Below are 23,474 nucleotides of genomic sequence, written 5' to 3'. Positions count from 1 at the left end.
AGAAAAGAAAATAAATTAAATTTTTTGAAAAAGGATATTAAATGTGGGAAAAAGAGAGAGAACGTACGATGAGTGGAATGTTGAGTGACTGCACTAAATCAGACTCGTCGCCGTAGGACTGCTCCCGGTTAAAAAAGAACTTTTTGGTCGGCTGGTAAGAAACGGTTCCGTTTGGATGCCACGTGAAATTAACCTTCTCCCATTTTTCACTGCAAAAAACAAAGGGAAAAACCCCGTCAATTTCAGGTTCAACTATTTAAAAAGGAGTTGTGGCGAAATGGCCCTTGACGTCACAACACAAAATTTCCCCGTACTCAAATGTGTGCAAACTGTACGCCCACAAAACACACCTGGACGGCACGTCATCCTCCGTGCGTAACGTCAACATTCAACACTTCGTCTGGATTTTCGTACTAATATTACTTGGTATAAGGTTTTCTCCGACGAGAAATTTTGTCGCTTTAAATTACAAACCACCAGGGAGAACGAAACAAGGACCTTGGAACAGTTATTGTAGTACAAGGTGATGAAACCCACCCATCCAACAGCTGTTTTTGTTTTTACGGAAAGTGAGCGAGGGAACTGAGTAAATAAAAGAGGCTTAATTTGCTTACCTGTAGACATAGGGTCCAATTTCGCGGAAGACAGGCTTTTCGCCTTGAAGGAAATCCCTCGGATTGGTAACGTTGAAGAAGTAAACCTTCATCTGTGGCTCGACGGGCGGCTTGCGCCACATTTCGTATGTCTCGCCCCCGACTTTCAAGACCAGCTCCTGTTAAAGAAAAAAAAAAGAAAACAATCATGACGATGACATTTTTAGTATTGCATATGAAAAAAAGGGAAAGTCTCATTGAGGTCAACGCTTGTCGTGTTTCCAATGATTTGATTCCACGTAATTATTGTTAACCAGTTCAACAGGAAATTCCACTAAGAGATTATCCGCCAGAGATTTGAAAAGACTTTAAGAAAACTCGTTGGAACTACGATTTGAGACCGATAACATGATAAGGTCGCACCCAAAACAGAGAAAGTTTTTCTCCAGCTTCTCCCCTTGGCTTTTTTTAAGAGTGAAAGTTAGGCAGTCTCCCTCAGTTGTTGACCTATTTTCTCTTTGGCATCTCCTCTTGCCTCTCTGAGACTCTTTTGTACTTCGAAGAAAACGAAAGGACCGTGACATCAGAAAACAAAAGACAAATGCTGGCCATTTCGTCGATGGAGATAGTAAAACACCGAGCGAGAGTGCCATAGCAGACGACCGTCAAACAGCTGATTACAAATGTGGTTAAAAGTTTACCTTGTAAATAATATTGTCGATGATCTGGGAAAAGAACATGGTCACCAAAATTCCCATCACGATAAGCAGGATGGCGCTTACAGCAAGGATTCCTGAAAGCAATAGCAAAAAATGCGGATTGATAAACCATTTGGAAACGCCGTAATTGGATATGGGTTTTTGAGACGTAATCGTTGCAGCAGTCAACGCAGCAGGATTTGAGAATGATCAACTTCCATCCCAACTCGAGACTGAATTCGATATTTATGTCAAATGGACGATATACTGTTTGCTATCGCAAATCGAAGCTCTTACCACTGCAGATGGCTCGCCGCATGTTGAAGCCGCACGTTTTTATCTTTCTTACTATTAATTAATCGAGACGTCTGTTGAATCCGAAATCGAGACACTTGGACAGACACACAAAGTTCACCGACACACACGAACACACAAAACAAGAACGAAAAAAAGACGAGATAAAACACAAAAAAAAAGAGGGAGACGAATTGATTTGACAAGAAAGTCGAGTTAAGCGCCCGACCGACCGTTGGAACCCTCAGCTACCGACTGCCGGTAGGTTAGAATATGCCTTCGATACACTCTCCCCCTCGAGTCCGTGAGCGACTGACAGCGCCACCGCACAGCAGAGAAGAATAGAAAAAAAAGAAATTGGGGGGCACGCAGTGGAGGGGTGGGTTGTATTTTTCTAACATAAGAAAAAGCTAATGTTTTCTGGTCAGTTTTTCATGTTTTTGGGAAATCGTTTGGGTTAGCAGGGACTCAAGGTTACATTTTCGCCTCGACATCCACAAACAAATAAAAAATGGACCCAAGATTTCTATCGGGCGTTGGACGAGGAAAGCATTCACAGTTCAAGGGATGCGGCCAAATAATTAAGTGACTAGGCGACAAATTTTACTGTCAAAATCTCCATTTCAAGTCAACTTTGTCGTCTCAATTGTGGATCTTCTGTTTCGACTTTCAGAGCTACTTTAACACCAACGCTTTGTTACGTCGAGGAAGTTAATGTCTACGGGGAAAAATCTAATCATTGGGGTTCGATTTTCATGTTTGGTGGACGTTACTGAGAAAGAGGCGCGGCAGTTTTAATGGTTTACGTCTTCTCATCAGACTTTTCCCCCTTCTTCCACTTCTTCGTCTTCTTTATTCTCGAAAGACCAAACGGTTTTGAAAAACCTTGAACTCACCTGAGCCGCAAAAGACGCCCCGAGGCCAACAATGAAATGGTAGGGTCTGACGCTCACCTGTGCGCGCTCTTTGCCCAGGAAAATCAGAAAAAAGGGAAACGAACCCAACGCCATAAGAACGCCCTCCCTACGCTCTCCTTCAAGATGAACTCACTTTCAAACCGCGCCTTGCCCACCGTAAATTTCAAAAATAATGAGATTTACAACAGTTTTTTTTCGGTTTTAACTTTGATTATTTCCAACGTATTGAATTACCGTTAAGTTTTTACACATGGAACGAAAGCAACCAGATTTTAGGCCAAAAAAAAAGCGATAAAATTTAAAACAAAAGATGTTGAAAAGTCAAGTTTATATCAGTTGACTTGCTATGAATTTCTTGACTAAAAAATTAGGGTGGCACTAATGAGAGTTGAACTCACGACTAAGTAAGAAACCTGCTGACGTGAAAGTCAATTTCGATTGCCTAAATTAAGCAATAATGGAAAATAATTGTTCAAAATCAAGCTTGCACAGTCCAACAATTTCAACAGGATAGTGTAGAAGGTAGTTCTGTCGTTCAATTGTCTCTTTCATTCATTTTCTCTTGCTTTCTCTTGTCGCGTAACAAAGGCGCATCATCAAATTGAGATGTCAAGACAGAAGGAATGACGGATAGATATCAGGATAGACAAATGCTTTGATCGAACACCTTGACAACAGTCGTATTGAATAATAACGGTATGCTCGAAATTGTTAACGCTTTTTACTAAGCACGTTACGCCAGCTTAAATCAAATACGCGGCACTGTTTACCTATTGCCATCTAGCGAGCAAGTTTTTAAACGTTGGGAGTACTTTTTCGTGAAAATTCTTCAAAAAACACAATTACCACAAAACGAAAGTGAAACTTTTCTCGCTTGCCGACTGGTAATCCCCGCATGTTTGGCAAAAAAAAAATATTAAAAACTGTTGATACCTACGGCTCCTAATGCTATGGAAGTTTCATGAATATCAATTTACTAAGGTTTTGCGCAAAATTTAAAGCAAAGACTTTGGCGTCGTCAATCTAAATCAATACCGCACCTTCATTCACGTCCTGGAACGAAGTTCACCTATATTACTTATCAGCGCACAAGCTAACGTGATGTGATTAGAGCCGAATAGACTTATCGCTTTTGTTATGTCATACGATAATGAGATCTTCAATGCACTTTGACTCCTTAAAAAAACACATTTTCGGTCATAAGCCTGTACTACATCTGTCTTACTTATCTTAACATTAATTCAAAACGTACTCAGTACACCAATTCAAAAGTAGTTTAAAACAACAAACAAAGTCGAAGCAGAGGAACGGATAAAGCATAACCTTGACACTAAATGATTACAAGCCAATCTCAGTATGAATGCATGTCAGGTAACATACAAAGGTTGAACGTACGTGATCAACTCGTCTTAGACGTTATTGCTCCGAAAGAAGAAAAATCAATTGCAATTTTCTTACCAATCAGCAAGCAGTATAATATTGGCGTGCTGACAAGATAATCCTCCCCCTGAAGTGCTCTTCTCGTTTTCGGGAAACTTGGCTTCATCCTGGGAAAATCATACGGATGAATTTCCGGCCGATATAAAAGGACGGGCGAGTACTTCCAGTCTGCCTCGGTTTTCATTCCCCACTCTCGTCCTTTTGTCCCTTTCCTGTGAATGAAGATTTTCAAAAAGGAACGGAAAAACGGTTACATCACGCACATTTTGCTTCCAACTGTTGATTTTGGATGTCAGTGAAATACTAAAAATACAGTCTGTGGAGTTATATTGGAAAGCTCACTTACAATGAACGCTGTATTTCTTTTTAGAAAGTTTGTCCGATTTTTTATGTTACATAAGCAACACACCGTCCGAAGGTTATGTATCAAAATAAGATTCACAAACAAACTTTCAATTCACCACATAAGATCGATTTAATCCTCACCGGCACAATACTGAGAAACGTCTATGTAGCTTGTTGTTTGACTGTTGACTAGCAGAACTTTTACATTAATTTTTAGTCACACTGCATTGTCCAAATATTGCTGTTGCTGTTCTAGCTTTTAAAAGGCAATATTGTGGAGCACGTCTGCTTACATGTACGAAACACACAACACGACCGGTTCAGTCGAAACGAAAACCCCCACAACCGGTAGGATGAACATGTGACTGTCGAATGAAGTCCCAACATCACCAGTCGTTGCGCACTTGTACTCTGGCTCTCTTTATCGCACACCCCACAGCTATCTAGTTTTTTGTTTTGTACTCCTCCGTTTCGCTCTCTCGTGCTTTCCTACCGACACATGTCATTACGTACTGCATTGAACTCTGAGGCCTAACCAGTTTTTTAACATTCAATCGTCGTTCTGTACAGCGGACACAACGGCGTAGACTGCGTTTGTTCGACGAGTGAATCAAACTGGCTGGACAATTTGAGAAGCCAAGTTTTCAACCTGATAACGAAATGTGTTACATCACGCTCCCAACTAGAACCTTGAGCAGGTAAAAAAATAGAAAATAAAAGTGCGTAGAGACGTTTTTTTTTTACGGTATACGAGAATTCAGGGTGGCATATAGTTGATAACACGTGACTCACGCAGAGATTGTGGGAAACGTGCTTCTATAATGGTCATCCTCATTCCGTGCCGGATGATCAGGCTTTTGTCCATCAGGATCGAATGACGACAGCGTAATCAGGATATACGAATTTTCATTAAAAAAGGAGGAATGAGGCTCTGTAGTTTTTATTTGCTATCGTATCAAATGTCTTCTTCGGCCTCGAGAAATAATCAGCCACAGAAAATGGACGCATGTTGATGGCCGATTTCAAAATGAATTGACCATCAGGGTTTCGTACATAAGAATGTGACAAGGTTATCGTCACATATTCATAAGAAACCTATTTTCATGGTGCCATAAAGGGAGTAAAGCAAAAGAAATTTGCACTGTTAATGTTCAGGCTTAAAAAAAAATTGACCAGATTGAGCAGGTCCACTGCTGACGTACCAGAAAATGTGTCATAACTAGTACGCTTTATAGAGTTTCTTTCGGTTCGCACGATTTGGCTGCAGGAAGTTGTATCACACCAATGATTCAAACTCGCAAATGTAGGAACTTGACGGTGGGAGGGAGGAGAGGGTGGTGGGAAGTGAGGGCTTGGAAATTCGAGGTGGCGGGATTTGAACCCGGGACTACAGAATATAAAGCGAGGGCGTTAACCATTGTGCCAGGACCGCACATTCCGCACATCCCAAATTTAATTTCGGGTGTCCCTCGTTCAAATAGGTATCTTACAGATGTATGAAGTGATTGAAATAGGGCGCTGTGGTATAGTTCAGTGCTGCCGTGCTGATTTCACAGGTTCGAATCTTTGTAGTCATGCTATTTAAATATATATATATATATTTTTTAATATTTAGTCCATATTATTTTGCAAAGCACTCGCTATCCCTGCCCGTCGGCTTACATGCCCCATATACGCTTACATATTACCCCATATGTTTGTTGGTACGTTGTTTAGGACAAAAATTTCTCGTCCGTGCTTTTTTGGCTGTGTGTAAGACCTAGAGGGACATCAATAGCCAGACCGAGATGATCAATCTCCTCCTGGTTCTTGCTGTCTGTAGTTTATGTGGATTACGTGGCTAAATTGTGAGCAATGGTTCCTTCAAAACTGGAGTTTTACTTTAGTATAGAATTTTTCTTTCTTTTATGAAAAAAACTAGTTTAGCTATTTTGTGTTTCACTTTCTACGCTGCGCTATAACCTTTTATGCAATCACTAAAGCACAACCACCGCTCCTTTTGTTTTTCTGTATGCTTACTAATTTTAGACACTAATTTTAAAGAACTGCCAAGGTTATTTTCAATTTCTTTTTCTTTAAATAATGACATCTTCTGTATTGCTATTAACTACTTATACGGCATTTACTCCACTGAAGAATATTTTTGAAAGAAAAAGACTATCATTTCTCTTGGAGTGGCAGTAACCCAGTTGAGGTTCAAGATTTAAAAACCTGCTCCCGTGTCGACAGGTACCACAAAAAGAAAGAAGTGGCTGCCCTCCAACCACCTACGATGGCTATTAACACTTTGGGGGGAAAACCCATCACCATCCGTATGGCGCAACAGCGACTAAATGCATCACCAGTTTGCGAGGGGAAACAAATGAGCCACCATCGAAACATTAATTTTCATAGACTATACTTTCGGGTTTGAATCAGACATATAGATTTGTAGGGACAGAGTTGTTGAGAATTTTCCTTCTTTAATTGCCGCTTGCTTTCCTTTGCTGGTTAATGCCAACAATCGTAATGCAAATGGGACTTGATCTGATCAGTGAATTGCAGGTCATTGGATTTAACCACCTGCCATTCATGATTTTCAGCTATTTTGGCAATATTTTGCTAGTTCTGCTACGAAAGTTGGCTGCGTGCGATTGCCCAATCTCCGTTTTCAGTACCGTTACCTGTTGAAAAAAACCTAACAAAAAAAAAAAAGAAAGTGGTGCGAATGTTACGTAAAGCTCTGACATACATTCTAGATTGAAATTTCTTTTTAATTTTTACTTCATGGTACCTCAAGTCAACGAAAATTTCACTTTCTTTGAATGTGACCGAACTGCATTCAATCGCGAGTTGTGGGTTAACAAGCAAAGCGCAAACCTTTCTGCTTTTTTCTTCCGATTATTCTATTCACGACACCCAAAATTTGTTTGGAATTTCCCCTGAACATACGTTAAGAAAAATAAAATGACATCAACAGACGCCTATTCATGGAATGAGTGACACCGCCCTTGAGGACGGACTCAGCGTTTCCCGTTCGATGAGTGCAAGAGTACCAACCGACATTACGCATCAAACGAAAAAATATTTTCAGGTCATGGCCTTGATTTCGAAGAGGACACACTTCCTCTTGATATCCTGCTGCGTATACGAAACATTAGTCTACGCGCTAATAGTTATTGTGACGTCCTTTTCTAAGCATTTTGTTGTCCCACAACCTTCGACCAAATATCGCTCTCAAATGGATAAAGCGCTGAATCATCTATTTTGCTAAAATAAAAATGTGAAGATGTTTTGCGAAAGGATTTTTTAAGCACAGATGGTCTTTCATTTTTGTAAATGGCTTTTGATTTTTTTATCTGGATTTTTCTTTTCAGCAAATGTTGGTGTTATTAAAGATCTTACAATGGGGAGTAAATCCATCGAGCTTTGGTTTTGTCTAAATTATAAATAAATAATAATAATAAATTTGATTCGGACCAGCTGACAACACTCTTTTGAGGCGAAATGACATCAGTCTTTCAGTGAAATTTATCCCAAGGTTTTAATCTTGGACGGACATCCTCATCTGGTATTTTTTTCGTATTTCTTTTTCAATAATATCAGAATTCTTTTAGCGCAGTTATGGTGGGCAATAATCCCGCCATAAAAATCGTGTCAATAAAACAATAAACATCTAAAACAGCTTCACCTAGCAATCAAATAGGAGTTTAAGTTATTCTGTTTGAAGGTTGTGGGCATCATAACCAATAGTGAACCACAGGAAACCTTATTTTTTCGTGTTAACCATAACTTAGATATCATCTAATACGTAGTCTTTCTTTGTGATGGATTCATACAGTTTGAATTTCCCACCTAATTCCAGGGTGCTGAGTTTTATAAAGCAAGTGACCATCGAAGTTTTAGTCTTCAACTCAAATCCCATCTTTGTGGGAAATTTTTACTCAGCTCCTTACCGCTATACGTAGGCTGTTAGCGCCGCAAACAATAGACCTGCGGTTAATTCATGGACACTTTTCTTTTCGCGGAGAAAAACTTTTGACATCGAGGTTCAATATTTAACGGCTGTTTGATGAAAGTTCAAAGCCCTGTCTTTTGCCAAAGGTCATTTTTACCTGACCCCAACTGTCCTTGTCACATATTTTTGGAAGGATAAATACACGTTCTAAATGGGTCAGCTGTCTATGACCTCAGCTCTTGATTTTTTGCTGCCATTTAAGCCGACTGAATAAAAAGGAGAAGATCAAAAGCTTATTGCTTTGGTCTTTTGTTCTCCAGTCCATTTCCAAGCGGTCAAACATGAAGTGAAAATGCTCTTTAAATTATTGGCAAGAAACGTCCTTTTGTATACGAATGACTAATGATAGTTCCAGATGGATCAAGAGCTCTCTAAACGGCAATTCGTTTTATTAACAGCGATAAAAATAAACTTCATTAAGAAATCATGTAGCAATAAACAAAATTTATTTCTGCGTACAAAAATTAAAGAAAGAAAAATAAAACGCACCAAACAACTTTTCACAGTACGACTATAGCCGTTTCAAATGAGTACAACAACAAATCAAAATGTTCTCCGTAAGTCTATAACTTCCAATTCAGGGTTAAACAAAACATTAGTATCCAGGTTATGCCCTGTCATTTTACTTTCTTGAACAACCAAGTAATATGAATAAGCATTTAAATCCAAACGTGTTACACAAACTCACACGCGCAAAGACAACGATTCAACCGGAGGAAACTCAGCAATTGGCTTAACATTACAACATACAAGATATAAGATATGAATCTTAATAAATATTACTGAAGGCAAATGACCCTACAAACTTAAGATTGTTGCTATCCTATTTGATGGAAGGGAATAAATACAGTTATAGCTGACGGCTTTCGCCAACTTGTCTTGTTTTCTTTTCGAGTTCTTCATCATTAAGCACACTTGCTAAAAAATCCATTAAATACATCTGTGGGCGCTTGGTATCGTGTTGAAGAATTAGCGCTACCTGGAACTCGTCGGCTTGCATAGCTAACGTTTTGACTCTGCGAAATTTGTACGGGGATGGCAGGGAATCCAGGGTTCGGAGCAACAGACGAGATGGATTGTCTCGGTTGGCCAGGTCGGTTGCTGCCTTTAAGTTCCATAACTTGATTATACCCTGGTGGTCACACGTGATTATAAGTCTATCCGCGATGATTCTATATCAAAGGAATCCGGCTAAGATGAGAAATGGGAATAAATTTTTGAATTTACATACTTTAATGCGAAAAGGCTGTCTCCGCCATGCGAAAAGTCCCCATCACAAGTTCCATTAACTACATTCCATATCCTAACCCAATTGAGCCATATTAGTCCCGTGATCGGTTGAATTAATTTCAACTGACCTTATGGGGCTATCGTTTGATCCTGTGACGGCGAGTCCGTTTGAATAGTCAAAATGGCAGACGCGGGAACGAGTAATGGGAAGCACAAAGGATTTGAGCAGCATAAAGGAAGCCAAGTCGCGAATTTGTAATATATACCGATCCACTTGTTGTAGACGTGGATTTTCTTTTCTGCCGAAAAAAAGGATAATGCGCCAGTCGTCAAGCGTGAAATCCGACAGTTGCCCTACACGGCTTGTGACCTCCAGGTTCTGATACATAGATTCTTTTGTTCTCGTATTCATCAAGGAGACTACCGTTGAAAAACCTGCTACCTGCAAAATCGGGTGAGCGCAATAAATTAAATTTTTTATCAAAAACGAAACGTAAGAAACTGTTTGATTTGTGACAAGATTGAAAACGTTTTTTTTTGCTTGAAAAACAAAAATTTACGACAAAGTTGAACGCTAAAACAGTTGAATCACATCTGTTGGAGAACCACTGACCTTCTTGCCGCAAAGCACAAGTACGTCGTTTTTCAAACGAATGCAATTTTCTGGGTTAAAAGTGTAACTTGAATCGGCAGCTGTATTTTCAATCCCTCTCCATGCTGAGCACCGTAACTGTTAGAATAGAATGATTACAACGTGTGGATGGGAATGCCATACCAAAAGTTTTACCAGCAGAGGATCTGCGTGTTCTTTAACATTGAATAAAAATAAAATCTTCCTAGTGCCGACAAGACCAACTGCAGCGAAAGTATCACCATTAAACTGAACTGACTTGATGATAGGATGCAGGTCAAAATTATCGATTGGGATGTTTTTGTTCGGTAACAGATGAGCAATCTATTTCAGAAAGTCGTGTTGTTTGCATTAAGGATTGATTTGTATAGCTCTCATATAGCTTACTTGTTCCTCTTCTGGTGCCCATCGGTTTCTCGTGCTGATTCGACCAGTTGGCGAAACTCTCACCATCAAACTCGCACTCATGGAAAAGTAAATAGGTTCACTGGTTCTTTTTTTTTGGGGGTGTAAGTTCCATTTTGTAGTTTGAGATGGTATAAATTCCTTTTGTCCATTTCCTCTCAAGTCCCTGTATAATTCAGGGGGTGTCCTTTAAATTAATTTTTTTTTCAGCAATGGTATTCATTATTTAAAAGAAAACCTTTATTGTATCTTCCATGTGGCAGCAGGCTTCTTTATAATTGTTGATTACAAACTCAGAGGGAAAAGGAAATAAACCAGGATTTCTGAGTTTTAGTACTTGCTCCAATTTCTTCCAATCTGGCAACTGCATCTGTAGACAGAAATATTATAAGATTTTCAAAAATACATCCTTACATTTAGGGAGATTGTGGCTAGCTTTGTAGTGAAAAACAATTTTCTACAATTCATTCTACAGAGTTTTTCAGTATAAAGGTTTACATTTCTTCTATAAACTTTCTCCCACAAGTGTCCATCATATATAGCCATCTTCCATTGTAAGCAAACATGCTCAGCTATCCTCAAACTTTGGCAGTCCAGATACCCAAAAATTGTGTTTGTAATCTTCTGATTGTCTGTAAAGAAAGAGATGCACAGATTACTAGTGTTACCAATAACAGCATGGGATTAAGGATACCAAAAGGCCAAATCATTGCATTAGCATTCATGTTCATTACAATGAAATAAGTGATCAGTTCAAAAGGAAAATATTGTCATATTTTGTAAGCAGTACATGAAGCTATGAGGGAAGTTAAAGTGGAATTTTGAATTTTGGTAATATCACATGTTAAGGCTGACAACAAACTGCAAGCAGTTGCCATCTGCCGGTTGTTCTGTGATGCTAACCAAATTGTAGTTTTAAAACATCTTCCAAAAAAGCTACTTTATTTTTACTGCATAAAATTTTTTACATAAAATAATCATAACGAAAAAGAATTATCATATTTCAAATTTATATAAATTTTCATTCCAATTCTTTGGCATAGTCTGTGGTTGATTATTTTTTGTTGGTTAAATTAAAACCAGGTGGCTACGAAGGGCAAGAGGTGAAAATACTAGCGCTAGATGGCAGTCTTCTGTGTTGGCAACCAGTGACTAAAGACTACGTTGGCTAGTTCATGAGTTGATGTCTAGTGGTTTTCCCGTCCGATGTGCCATGAACGGTTTCTATTTCTTGTGAATTCTCCTCTCGATTCCAACTTGCTCGGTACTTGGGCTTTGTGATATATGATCCAGCTGTTAGTTCCGACGATTCGTTCTCCGATATGGGGAAAACACACTTCAGATATTTCTTAAGTGAATGTTTGATTAATATCCTTTGCCTTGTGTTAGTGATCACTTTCGGTGTTCACGGCGAAAAAGCATATGCTATTCGTTCAGAATCATCGCCCAAGAAGATTAAGAATGATGTAATAAATGTTCCATTGGCTGTCAACATCTGGAAACCATACACACAAGGTATGGCTATGCATAAGTACCACTTAAACTTAACACCCTAAAAGTGTTTCATCTAATCCTACCTAGCAGACAAAATCAATTGTACAAGATTTAGAGAATGTATCTGATGTAAATGGTGTACAGACATTTCAGTTTGTTTTTTTTCATGCTGTGAGTTGCCTAGGAGTTTATAATGGAATGTCTTAGCCACCTTGAAAACAGAACAGAAGAGAAAGAGGCCAAGGATGTCTGTTTCTCTCTCTTTTTTGTGTGTGTGTATGTGTGTCTGATGGAAGAGTCTACACGACCTGACTGATAGTGTATGCGTCACTGGTATGTCTAATAACACGTGATATCTCTACGTTTATCAAACAGGTGACATTGAACCGTGCCACGACGAATACTCCTGTTTGGCCGCTCGATTATCCGAAACGGAGCGTCTCAATTTAGAAGCTATACGCACCTTGCACGGGAAACTGGATGACGACGCAAATGGTAACATCGACCTTTCGGAATCTGATGAGGTACGTAAAATACAATTTTGTTCTTTTGTTAAGTGAAACGGAAATCGACTGATATGACTTCGAAGTGGAAAGTGGTGTTTTTGCGGAGCTCTTATCAGCAGGATGCGTAGGTCTCGTTGATGTGCTGTAACCGGGATTAGAAAAATGCTTTGAGTGTTGATAATGCCGCGTTAGTACATGCAGAAGACCGTTAGATGCGGAAAGAGAAATTTTGAATAATTGTGTTATTTGATCATTAAACTAGTTTATCGCGTGGTTTTAGCTGGGGAGCCAGAATGAGAGCGAGACACCGAAACATCACGCCATGCGTCCCGACCTTGTTGTGTTTATTTAAGAATATGCAACCCGCATTGCATCGTTTCTCTCCATTCAGACCATTTACGTAACGATACCAGAATAGATGAAAATTTATGAGGCATCTTAATAAGATTAAATCATGATTCGAAAGCTAAACAGCACGGAACCAAACGTTTATTATCAACATTTTTGGCCACCCGCGTCTGATACCTACCGACTGCTAATTGTAAGAGATTCAATTTTGAGCTGTGGGAAGTCAAAAACAGAGGTGTTTCCCGCGTAGGTTTTATATTTTCTTCTTTTTTCTTTTTCATCCCTTCATCTGGCGACTTGCCCAACTAACGTAGTTCCGGGGCGCGTGAAAAGATTTTAAAATTTGTTACTTTATTTTTAGTCCTAGCTGGGCGCTAGCTCGGTACAAGTCGTCTTATTGATCACTCTGTCCACGCTTGTATTTTTCAATCAGTCACGAAAAAGACTCGTGCCAAATTCAAGAATGGACGTTGGATAGAATTTCGATTGTGTGTCAGAGAATGTTGATCTTTACCACGCTTGCCTTTGCCGGATTGATCCTCACGTTTGTTTTCTTCGGCAATGTGCAGTTCCTACGTGAGGAGTTGCACTATGAGGGCGGGCACGAGCGACGACAAAAGGCTTTCCATCGCGACGATGATATGCACATTTCGGTCCGTGAGCTGTGGGACATTTGGACCCGCTCTGAGGTGCACAACTGGACAATCGAGCAAACTACCGAGTGGCTGAGTCATTTTGTACAGCTGCCACAATACGTCTCCCAGTTCCAGCAACACGGCATTGACGGTACCAAATTACCTAGGTGATTAACAGTTCCCCTAACACCATTTTTGGGCATGTTACCGGCTTTTTGAAAGTTGTTCGACTTCTCTTCTTCCGTAGGCTAGCTGTGAATAATGTGCAATACATTTCGGGCGTGCTCGGCATCAAGGATCCCATCCATCGGCAGAAAATTGCGGTTAAAGCGATGGATGTGGTCTTATTCGGCTCGCCGAAGGACAGCTCCAACTACGTCAAAGACATTACGCTTGTAACGTTGTTGATCCTCGCTTTAGCTGGGGCTCTTTATACGTACAAAAGCAACCGTCATTCGAAACAACACCTTAACAAATTGATGGAACACATGGAAATCCTGTCGTCAGCAGAAAAGGAGCTCCAAGAACTTCAAGTTGGATATAAACAAATTTTAATTTTTTTTTTAAGTATCGGGTTTGTTTTGACGGTATTTCTTTCATAGGTTAAGTTACATCACGCCCGCGAGGAGCAAAATATCACGCTTTCCGAAAAACAACAGTTGGAACGGAAGCTGGAGGAGGAGGTGCGAGGCAGCACAGCTAGTTTGTATCAAGCCGACCCACTGGCGGAACTTGAACTCAGACGTCTTAGGGAGGAAGTCGACATCCTGCGCGGAGAGTTGCAACGAGCAGAAGGCGAGCTGGAGGACAGGCTGTGCTGGACTCCTCCTCCTGATCTTCAGCATTGGTTGCAGTTGACCTACGAACTGGAACAACGTGTTTATAACAAAAAACGATTGCAGGCGGAAAAACAGCTGGAACAAGCCAAAGATGCCGTAATAGCGTTAACATTTTTTCGTTAGTTTTATAACCTTGTTTTCTTTTTTCTTCGCTTTTAGTGTGAAAAACTGAACCGGAAACGATCGAGCTTTGTCGCTTCTTTTGTATCTACTCACGGACGCACAATCGATGATGTCGATAAAAGTATATTAGAAGCCAGGTATCACTGCCTTGTTTGTGCTGTCACAGCCTTCAAGCATTTTTCACTTGTTTTATTTTTATCGCAAGATCGTCCTTGATGGAAGTCAAACAAGACCTGCAAGAGCGAACTACGCGCTGGAGGCAGATTGAATCGCTTTGCGGCTTTCCTATTTCTACCAATCCAGGACTGAGCTATCTTGAAACTTTGCTGCGGAGCGGAATGAACTCTTCACGTTTCGTCCATTTCAATCACTGTAACTAAAAAAACTGTTTAAAAGCCTGATTCTAAATAAAGCATTTGGGTGACGCAACTTGATACTAGCTCGTCACGGTGGAACCTTCGACGAAGATATAGACGACGCGGGCAGTATAGTCAGCTCTTGCACAGGTACAGACCATTGTAATCGCAGACATTGTCGGCTTTTTTGTCTTTTTCATAGCTCATAATATCGCTTTTTTCTCCTTGTCTGTTTTCAACCTCGCTTTTCCCTCGTTTGGTTTGGTTTGGTTGTTGAGGGAGATTGTTTTCTTTGTGTCACTACCTATCGTGCTTTGTTCTTCCTCGGTGATTGGGTTATTCGTTTTTGGTTTTCCCATCGAACGCAATGCAGCCCTGAAGCAATTAGTATCGACATCTACTCTTGTCTTCCTCACCTCAGCTGCCGGCCCACCGATCGCCACTGCCGCCGCTCTCCTGCCCTTTTCGGATGGGCGAAATAACAACAGCAATGGTAGCCGTTCCAGCCAGCCTGCCCACAATAGGAAATATCCCCTACTTAAGCGCGAAAGCAGTATTTCGCTGGAGTCAGCATCCGCCCTCATAAACAGTCACGGTAGTGTCCAGTCGCAAACATTTGTTTCCTTTATTTCCTTCCTGTGTTTTACGTGCAGCTTAGGGCTTAGCTTTTGTACTTCTAACTACGCAAACATAATTTGTGTCAAGCAGTGTGTGGAAGTTTCCTTAAAGTAAATTTTTTTTTTCTTACAGGCAATGGACCGGTATCTCAATCGGTCTCACTTTCGGAGTTGCCTAAAACGCCTGCGCTGCCTCTGGTTAGTGGAGATTCTGCCGTCCGTCAACGTCTAAAGCAACGAGAAGATAGTAAAGATTCTGCGTTTGATGGATCAATCATTTCCGTTGGAACGAACGGTGAGGAGGATACCACCATTCCATCTCGGACAGTATTTCCACCTAATGTTGCTCCTATCAAACCAACCACTCTTCCCAAAACCGATTGTCAGATTAGCCCAGGGGTCGTCCCAAAAACTCTACTACCAACGGAAAAGTAACCCTTAACTTTTCTATTTGTCTAGAATAACAAATGTAATTATGGTCAAATGTTTCCTTTTGCTGTGCGATATTCAGAGTAGCGACTGTACCTCTGAATCAAGGTTTGGAAGGTAAGAGTCCCCTGTTACCCACCAAATTCAATTCGCGGTTAAGCTTTCCAATCAAAACAGCTTCACAGGATTGCCATGATGCACCAGTTTTTAAGGTTGGTTTATTGGAAAAGTGTTGATATTTTGAAATTTCATATTCTAAACCTTAGTAAACATCTTTTTATCTTGGCAAAGAACTCGCATTCCGAGTCAGCACTGGATGTGACCTTCCAGTTGGCACAGCAGGCGGAAGCCGAAAGCGGACAGGAGGAGAACGTGTCAACTGACTCGAGCATCCCATCCAACGACGACGAGAATCGCAAACGAAAGAAGCAACGATTCCAATTTCCCAGTTTCGTCAAGCGCAACAAAAACAAGACTTGAAAGCCGTTCCTTCGTTAGCTAGGAGTATCGCAATTTTTTACTACCTTCTCTTTACGCTGTAATTTATTTATTCATTGAACTAAAGTAGCAATGAGCCTTTGGAAGTAAAGGCTAATGTGTGATGAGGGAGAGCTTTCAACATGGAGAAAGCGATGGATCAGATCGCCTCGTTGTTTTGGTACATCGCGCGCCCATTTTTAACAACTCGTTTTTGATCAATGTTTTATTTTCGAAGTAGGCATACTCTGTGTGTTGGCCTTTGTCGCTGTTTAATTATATAAGAATAAATTGTTCAAGGTATTGAAAGTATACTTTGTTGACACGCCCTTCGTCATTGTTGCTTCCATGAAAAATCAACGGTAAACATATACTGCCGTTATTTTTTATTTGTACGGCTGTGTATTGTGGTAAATATATATGATTCTATTTCATTCCTTGGTTGAAATATTTTTGGCAGTCAATTGTCCAAGGCAGACAGTAACAGCAAATTTCAGGGAAAAATAATCTCAAATGGGTTAACAAAAGTTTGTTTCACAACAGTTAGGGTAGGAGGGGGTGTGTCAAGTTACCATTTTAGGAAGGAATTGAAGCTTAAAGCCCCATAAGCTTTGGTCATATGGGTGTGTGACAACATGCAACTTTATCAAATAAGCAAGGTTAAAAAAAAATCATTCATTTTACCTAGAAATTTATAATTTCAACTTCGAGACGTGGCCATCTCACAGATCTTTCGTGCAGCAGTAGTCTTTTTGGCTTCCCTACATGTCAGATGGGAGTATGTCAGGTATCAGATACTGGCACAGATCCTCCTCTGAATTTACAAAGGTGACTTTGCTTGATGTATTCTCATCAAGCCAGCCTTTTATAATAGCCCAGCACCCTGAGAAAACTGTAGGGGCATTATAGATGAGACACACTCCCAGGCGTTCAGGATAGTGGCGACTTAGCAGCCAAATGATATTTTTAATCAGAGGGTAATCCATGCATGTTAATGAGAAGTTCTTGAGATCAAAGACAATACAAAAGTTGTCTATAACATCTTCAAATGACTTCTTGGAGGCCTCTTCCTAAAGAAAATTTTCATTTAGTACACAAGTTCACCAATAATATGAATCATTCTTACTAGACAGAAAACAATAAACTGAGTGAGTTCATCTATTTCCCTATCATTTACACTATGGTTTTTTGCAGGAATGTAAATGACTGACCGCCCTTGCATATCCCTGTGTCGAAGCACTCTAGCTTTTTTCAAAGCCAAATTGTTCTTAACAGTTGGGTGTTCCTCTGTTAGAGCTGCAACATTGTATTCTTTTTTCCACTTGTTGGTTTTCAAGATGGCCTTCAAGAGCATTCAGTTACAAAATGCTATGTTTAGGTCTTAAAATTCTTTAGTACTATAATACCTGAAATGCTGCATCTACAGTCTTAAAAGCTTTTAAATACCGTGTAAGTGAGTGGTCATTATGGTACTAGATACAAGACAAAGTTACTTAAGGTGTAAATGCAATAGTATTAATCAATTAAGTACCTGATCCGGGTCAGCGTCCGATATCAACTTTAATCGATTTTTTAATTCCTTGAAGTTTTGCTCGAAATTAGCTTGAGTAGTCATTGCCTTAGTGTAACTGTATAGCAGCTTCAAGAAGGTATCACTTTTGCACTAGCAAACACGATGTTTAGGGTGAAATTAGGACTAGTTTGAGCTTCTCAACAAACTTATGATCTAACAAGTGCAGCTTTTTTGAGCTTCTGAGTTTTTATTCTCATGGACACAACAAAACCTCTACCCCTATGCCAGGAATACTAAACAGCGTCTGTCGAAATTGTCTGCTGGCGCCTGTTGTGTTGGTAACTTCGTGTTGCCTCCTTGTTAGTAAATCTCATAGATTCATTAATGATCAAGATCCCAATGAACCAAAAAACAAAAAAAGTACATAAAGTTTGTCTTTTTCAAAATATCTATTGCGTAAGATAAAAGAAGAATATACTCAAAGCAAGGTAACCGATGCCAAAGCCGAGTTTCAGAAACAGTGTATCTCAGACATGTTGTTACGTAAGAATTTTCAATTCGTTGACGCGCATTCGAAATTCTATCCCTTGTAGCAGTCTCCAAGATCACGCAAATGGTAAGCGAATGAACTTTTCTTTCAGTTTTGCCATTGCATCCTACGTATAGTTTTTATTGACGCATAAAAGTGCAATATATAAATCGCCCACCTTACATATAGAACCCCCACTGTCGATAGCAGACCAACGTCAAGCAGATAATGTCTGTTTTGAAAAGCCAGTGACAGTTTAGTTTTCACATTCAGTTTATTCTTTAACGAATTCCATTAATTTACTTGGAGTGAATGCCCAAAATAGATGGGGCCAACCGTAATAAGAAATCAACATTGCTCAGTTCTATTGCATTTTGCCAACGTCCAGGTTACCTCACTTATTTGCGATCTAAGTCTAATATTACCTCTCCTGTTGGCAAAAGCGAGTTGGGAGAGCTAGCGACCATCGTACTTTTGATCCAGTCAACATAGGGACCGACGCGGATGAAAAGTGCAGGGAATCGCCTGTTAGAGAAAAATCCATAATGCAATTGCTTTCACCTCTCAAAACAAAAACAAGAGAGAGCTATTTACGGATCAGCACATCCTGCTGCAGCGCTATTGATTCCCACTTGAACTCCATCAATCAATAATGGACCGCCACTGTCACCCTTTTCGTATATAGTTGATCATGAACAAATTTTGTCAGAAAAATGTGTGAAACGCCATCAAGTTTACCTGGCAAATACTCTTTCCAAATAAGGTGGATGCACATAGGCGTTTCCCATCCGTAAGAACGTAATCATTGTAATATAAGATGGAGCAATCGTTTGCGTCGAGGATAGTGACATTGACCTGTCGTAAATTGTTAGAAGCAGCCCCAGAAGATATTGCTGGATGCAAAACCTGTCATCGGCGAAATAGTAAACAGTAAAACAAAAGAATACAATTGTTTAAGGGGGGGGGGGGGGGGGGGGTTAGCTAAGCGGTGCTTGAACCGTACAAACCTGTCGTGTTCGACCCCATCCGATAACAGTAGCTTCTTTTCCTACATAAGATTTGTTTGCAGACACGACAGCCTCAAGTCGTGTTGGTCGGATTTCCATGACCGGTTCGGACAGAGTGATAACACCAAGGTCGTTTTCCTGCAAAACTCGTATTATCGCAGTGATTTCAGTAAACGAATTTGTTTAAGCACTTACAAACGTAGTCCCATTATAATCAGGGTGAATCACGTACTTAGTCACTTTCCTTACAATGTGATTTGCATCCAGCGGCTTCAAGACAGTAGTTCGGAAATATAATGTCAACAATCCGGCCTCCCTTTTTAGCCTATATAATTTGAAAGGCCATAAATTCACGGGAAATCGAAATTTTAGTTTCGTAGAATGTCAGAAGGCAGTTTTCATAACGTGCTTACGGTAACAAGCAGTGGGCAGCTGTCAGTACATGTAATCCACCATCAAGCAGTGTACCTCCGCAGCTGAACTCGTTCTTTACAAATATGGCTGCCTGTATGGCAATGAATAGTGCATAATAAGTATTCTGGATAATAAAGGATTTTGAATTTTTACCTGGTAAGGGTAAGCCCCTCTTTTAGCCCATGTTCCACCGACAATTCCTTAAAGTGAAAATCAAGATTAGTTTTTGCTGTCGTGTTTTTATAGTGTTATGTTCTCATTCGTACGGGTAACGTTAACAGCAGTTGTTTGATTTTTGGGTTGATTGGATTTACAAGAAATATTAACAACTTTCAAGAAAGCTGCGTTATTTATTCCTGCAAACACCGCAAGGACAAGCAGCACCGCTGCAGATTTCCAAATCTAATAAAGAAAGCAAATATTGTTTCTGTTTTCCATGCGGCAGCAGATGCGATATACATGTAAATTGTATAAGACCATAGGAAGTAAAACTTACCGATGTGACCATTGCAATTGAATGAGCGTGACTGAGTCCGTTCTTGAAAAATGCAGTGACTTTCTTTTGGCAGATTGAGCTCTTTTCGCTCGTTTTAAATGCAAAGCCCATCTACCGGTTAGATTCATGCATATGGCAACCGTTGTGTTCGCCCTTTGCATTCAAGGCAATACATATAGCCTAAGGTACAGTGCGTTCGTTATCTGCACGAGAATCGACAACCGCCTTCTACGCATTTTGAGGTAAACTTGACCGTCGGCGAGATATTATATTGGCAAGGTTTTATTAGTTAGGGTAGATTCACGGTTAATATTTGTATCATCAGTGCCATATCTATGGGTACACAATAGCGGTTTTCCTATATTTCAGTATCTGTAAATAAACACAAACCGATGCACTTTAATCTGTCCATTTCCGTTTCGCCTAGTGTGAAACAAGGACGACGTAAAAGCAAAACATTTCCGGGAGAGAAATTGGTTGCGCTTGTGGTAGCATGCTGTATAGTATCAAATTAGCTTTTGAAGGAATGCGTACCTTTTAAAAGCTTGTTATTGTTCTCTTGCCCGGCTCCATCATCACAGGGTTAACGACCAAAGCGCGGAGCGTTGGAGCCACGTCCTTTAAAATCGATAATGATAAAATGTTATTACCCCGTCATATGGTCAGACACGTATGCATTGCTACGAAATACCCATTATTTGCATATCTAGTATTTCGTGTTCACTGGCGACTTTAATCATAAAAAAAGCTTGAAAAATGTTATAGGTTTTTTTTATACCTGGTTTGGTTGCAGATAAATGTAATGTAGCGTACACCCTGAGTCAGAACAGACCTGTCGTTCAAAGCCGATTGAAAATGTGACAGCTGGATTTCGCGTCAACGACACAACTTTGTTCGCTATTGCCCGACTTTGCTTTCAACCTAGCATATGTATATCCGGTTTTGGCCAGCGAGGGAAATAACTGCGTCGCATTCTAAGTGCTATTCACCTCGCAATAGTCCTTGGCTTCACGTTGGATTTCGTACAAGCAGAGAGTGCGCAGGCAACCGGTTACTTCCTGACTAGCCAACTATACGCTTCGTGAACAATTCTAAACAGGATCCATATGTTTTGCTGACACATATGGGTCTCCAAATTCAATCGACATCTGTTTATTTGGCTATAGCCCTGCAGTACCCTCTGACGTCAATCATCAAGCAAAAAGGCACCTACTCCATACTTTATAAGCGCATATAGGTAAATGGTCACAGTAACTGATTTAATTTAGTTGCCTTAGAACACGCTTAAATCAAGTCACAAAATGCGCCTAAATCTCCTTTTTTCCATAATAGTCGTTGGCTTTGTTTTCACTTTTGAATCAACTTGTGCGAGTCGGCTGTCGGTGAGCGGTAACAAACTCATATTTAACGGTAAAACCGTTTTCTTGTCAGGAGTAAATTTTGCCTGGAACTCTTATGGTTACGACTTCGGAAACGGCCAGTATGCATCCAATTCTAAAACCACTTTTGAACAATGGTTGAAAGAAGTTGCAACCTACGGAGGAAACAGCGTGCGTAAGTTATTGCAGATTACGTTAATTTACTAATAATTGTTTAAGATTCGTAATTGTTTCATCACAGGTGTTTGGCTTCATGTGGAAGGCGATAACACACCATCCTACGATGCCAATGGTTACATCACAGCACCGGACAGAACTGGAACGCTCATACCGGATATGAAATTATTCCTAGACACCGCAAAAGCTAATAATATTTTAGTCATCTTTGTTTTGTGGAATGGTGCTCTGCTTAGGAATCAAAACACAGTTAATCTCTTTTGGGATAACTCCAAGTTGCAAACTTACATTGACAAGGCTTTGACGGTGAGTGTTATAGCAATTTATTATTGATCTTTCCGTCGACACACTTACATGCTTCCTAATTAATACAGCCTATGGTAAAAGCGCTTGCCGGACACCCAGCATTGGGCGCATGGGAAATCATGAATGAGCCGGAAGGGCTGGTATATAACAACAAGCCGGACGCTAATAGCTGTTTCAGTACTGTACCGATTGCAAACTCAGGAGCTGGTTGGGATGGAAAATGGATCCCAATGAAACAGTAATTAAGGATACTGAAAATCTAATTTACATATTAAATTTGGAAGTCATGTAATGCAGGATCCAGGCTTTCATCAACTGGCAAGCGGCTGCCATCAAGGTAGCAGATCCAGGAGCTTTGGTTACCGTTGGTGCATGGTCACAATACAGCCAAACTGACGCGTTCAGCGATACAAGTTTGTTAAGGAAATTTATTCATCTATGACAGTACATATCGTAACTTGTTTGAAACCACAAGGAAATTACTTTTCGGATGCTTGCCTGTTTGCAGCTGGGGGCAAATCGTTAGGCAAACTTGATTTTTACCAAATTCACACTTATGCCACTTTCGGTGCATCTGCGCCATTCAAGGTCTGGAAAAGCCTAAATTCAATTCACGTGTGGTAATGTACGTAATAAAGCGATTTCTTAATAGATCTTGGCTTCAAATTACGGTTTGACTAAGCCACTGGTAATTGGTGAATTTTCTTCGTCGTGTTCTGGAGGCATGACCATTCAGCAAATGTACAATTATGCTTACGCTAACGGATATCAGGTAAAGCTTTCCACAGTAGCATTGAATCTGTGTATCTGTAATAAGACATGAATCACAATTCATGTCTTATTACAGATACAGATTCACTTAACTTTTTTTTGTTCAAAATAGGGAGCCTGGAGTTGGCATTATGCCGGCGGGTATTGTTCCGATTCAAGAGCCACACTAGATTTGGGAATGCAGCAGCTGAAAGGAAAAAATACGACATCAGGACTAGTAAATTTTCCGGTCATTTAAGAACTTTTGTTCTTTTAATGTGCATTTCGCATGTGCATATGGCGCATTGCGTAAACACTTGGTGGTTGGGTTTTGACGGTATCAAAATGCATATTATATGGGGAAGTCTTGATGTTTTATTTTTGCGCTTAATACGGTGCATTTAAAACAAGATTTGTAGGATTCTTCATAGGAGTTCTCTTCCCTATGTCTGCTGTGAGAGTGAGTTGAAGGGAAATGGGAAAACCATAGGAAGAAAAATTTTAAGAACATCAGCACCATCTAGCGTCT

General features: G+C 40.1%; 6 protein-coding genes across 10 annotated transcripts in view; 2 read left to right on the top strand and 4 right to left on the bottom strand.

The window, feature by feature from the left end:
* Window positions 1-4,303, bottom strand: part of LOC130690820 (scavenger receptor class B member 1-like) — a 96,086-nt gene extending 91,783 nt beyond the window's left edge. For 2 of the 3 annotated variants that reach the window (XM_059496408.1, XM_057513685.2), the window contains exons 1-5: window positions 4,289-4,303; window positions 3,961-4,154; window positions 1,295-1,386; window positions 615-772; window positions 68-209 (exon numbers count right to left, since the gene is read on the bottom strand). In XM_059496408.1, the coding sequence (XP_059352391.1) occupies window positions 68-209; window positions 615-772; window positions 1,295-1,386; window positions 3,961-4,126 (558 nt within the window). In that variant the 5' untranslated portion in view covers window positions 4,127-4,154; window positions 4,289-4,303. Of the gene's footprint in view, window positions 1-67; window positions 210-614; window positions 773-1,294; window positions 1,387-1,588; window positions 1,845-3,960; window positions 4,155-4,288 lie in introns of those variants that run through there. The other variant, XM_059496409.1, reaches the window with a different exon arrangement.
* Window positions 4,304-9,092: 4,789 nt separating this feature from the next.
* Window positions 9,093-11,333, bottom strand: LOC130691049 (uncharacterized). Its single transcript, XM_057513954.2, is given in 10 exon segments — window positions 9,093-9,456; window positions 9,516-9,587; window positions 9,643-9,956; window positions 10,128-10,244; window positions 10,302-10,469; window positions 10,533-10,667; window positions 10,669-10,716; window positions 10,789-10,920; window positions 11,049-11,182; window positions 11,245-11,333. Coding segments are annotated over 10 exon segments (1,479 nt in total). The 5' UTR covers window positions 11,282-11,333; the 3' UTR covers window positions 9,093-9,134.
* A 375-nt stretch (window positions 11,334-11,708) lies between these two features.
* Window positions 11,709-16,677, top strand: LOC130690815 (stromal interaction molecule homolog). 3 transcript variants are annotated; one of them, XM_057513678.2, is made up of 12 exons: window positions 11,709-12,065; window positions 12,420-12,568; window positions 13,468-13,700; window positions 13,781-14,066; window positions 14,136-14,468; window positions 14,532-14,632; window positions 14,701-14,867; window positions 14,936-15,001; window positions 15,273-15,446; window positions 15,602-15,899; window positions 15,980-16,109; window positions 16,189-16,677. In XM_057513678.2, exons 1-12 carry the CDS (start codon window positions 11,873-11,875, stop codon window positions 16,375-16,377), a joined length of 2,319 nt encoding a protein of 772 aa, XP_057369661.1. In that variant the 5' UTR covers window positions 11,709-11,872; the 3' UTR covers window positions 16,378-16,677. The 3 variants fall into 3 exon arrangements, with proteins under 3 accessions (XP_057369661.1, XP_057369660.1, XP_057369662.1); XM_057513677.2 differs by having other exon boundaries at window positions 15,225-15,446; XM_057513679.2 differs by lacking the exon at window positions 15,273-15,446.
* Window positions 16,678-16,753: 76 nt separating this feature from the next.
* LOC130690837 (uncharacterized) lies at window positions 16,754-18,094 on the bottom strand. Its single transcript, XM_057513703.2, has 4 exons — window positions 17,906-18,094; window positions 17,781-17,846; window positions 17,501-17,716; window positions 16,754-17,444 (listed from the first exon to the last, which is right to left on the bottom strand). Exons 1-4 carry the CDS (start codon window positions 17,987-17,989, stop codon window positions 17,136-17,138), a joined length of 675 nt encoding a protein of 224 aa, XP_057369686.1. The 5' UTR covers window positions 17,990-18,094; the 3' UTR covers window positions 16,754-17,135.
* Window positions 18,095-18,671: 577 nt separating this feature from the next.
* On the bottom strand, window positions 18,672-20,535 carry LOC130690830 (brachyurin-like). Its single transcript, XM_057513697.2, has 9 exons — window positions 20,334-20,535; window positions 20,104-20,239; window positions 19,991-20,037; window positions 19,837-19,928; window positions 19,619-19,748; window positions 19,424-19,561; window positions 19,155-19,322; window positions 19,011-19,087; window positions 18,672-18,941 (listed from the first exon to the last, which is right to left on the bottom strand). The coding sequence occupies exons 1-9, from the start codon at window positions 20,442-20,444 to the stop codon at window positions 18,815-18,817; spliced, it is 1,026 nt and encodes a 341-aa protein (XP_057369680.1). The 5' UTR covers window positions 20,445-20,535; the 3' UTR covers window positions 18,672-18,814.
* Window positions 20,536-21,574: 1,039 nt separating this feature from the next.
* On the top strand, window positions 21,575-23,305 carry LOC130691105 (mannan endo-1,4-beta-mannosidase-like). Its single transcript, XM_057514011.2, has 7 exons — window positions 21,575-21,887; window positions 21,954-22,195; window positions 22,264-22,433; window positions 22,493-22,608; window positions 22,671-22,783; window positions 22,848-22,967; window positions 23,079-23,305. The coding sequence occupies exons 1-7, from the start codon at window positions 21,635-21,637 to the stop codon at window positions 23,202-23,204; spliced, it is 1,140 nt and encodes a 379-aa protein (XP_057369994.1). The 5' UTR covers window positions 21,575-21,634; the 3' UTR covers window positions 23,205-23,305.
* Window positions 23,306-23,474: the final 169 nt, after the last annotated feature.

The sequence above is a fragment of the Daphnia carinata genome, chromosome 1 (genome assembly GCF_022539665.2).
Source record: "Daphnia carinata strain CSIRO-1 chromosome 1, CSIRO_AGI_Dcar_HiC_V3, whole genome shotgun sequence".
NCBI lineage: Eukaryota > Metazoa > Arthropoda > Branchiopoda > Diplostraca > Daphniidae > Daphnia > Daphnia carinata.
This window is presented reverse-complemented; position numbering and strand designations above follow the sequence as displayed.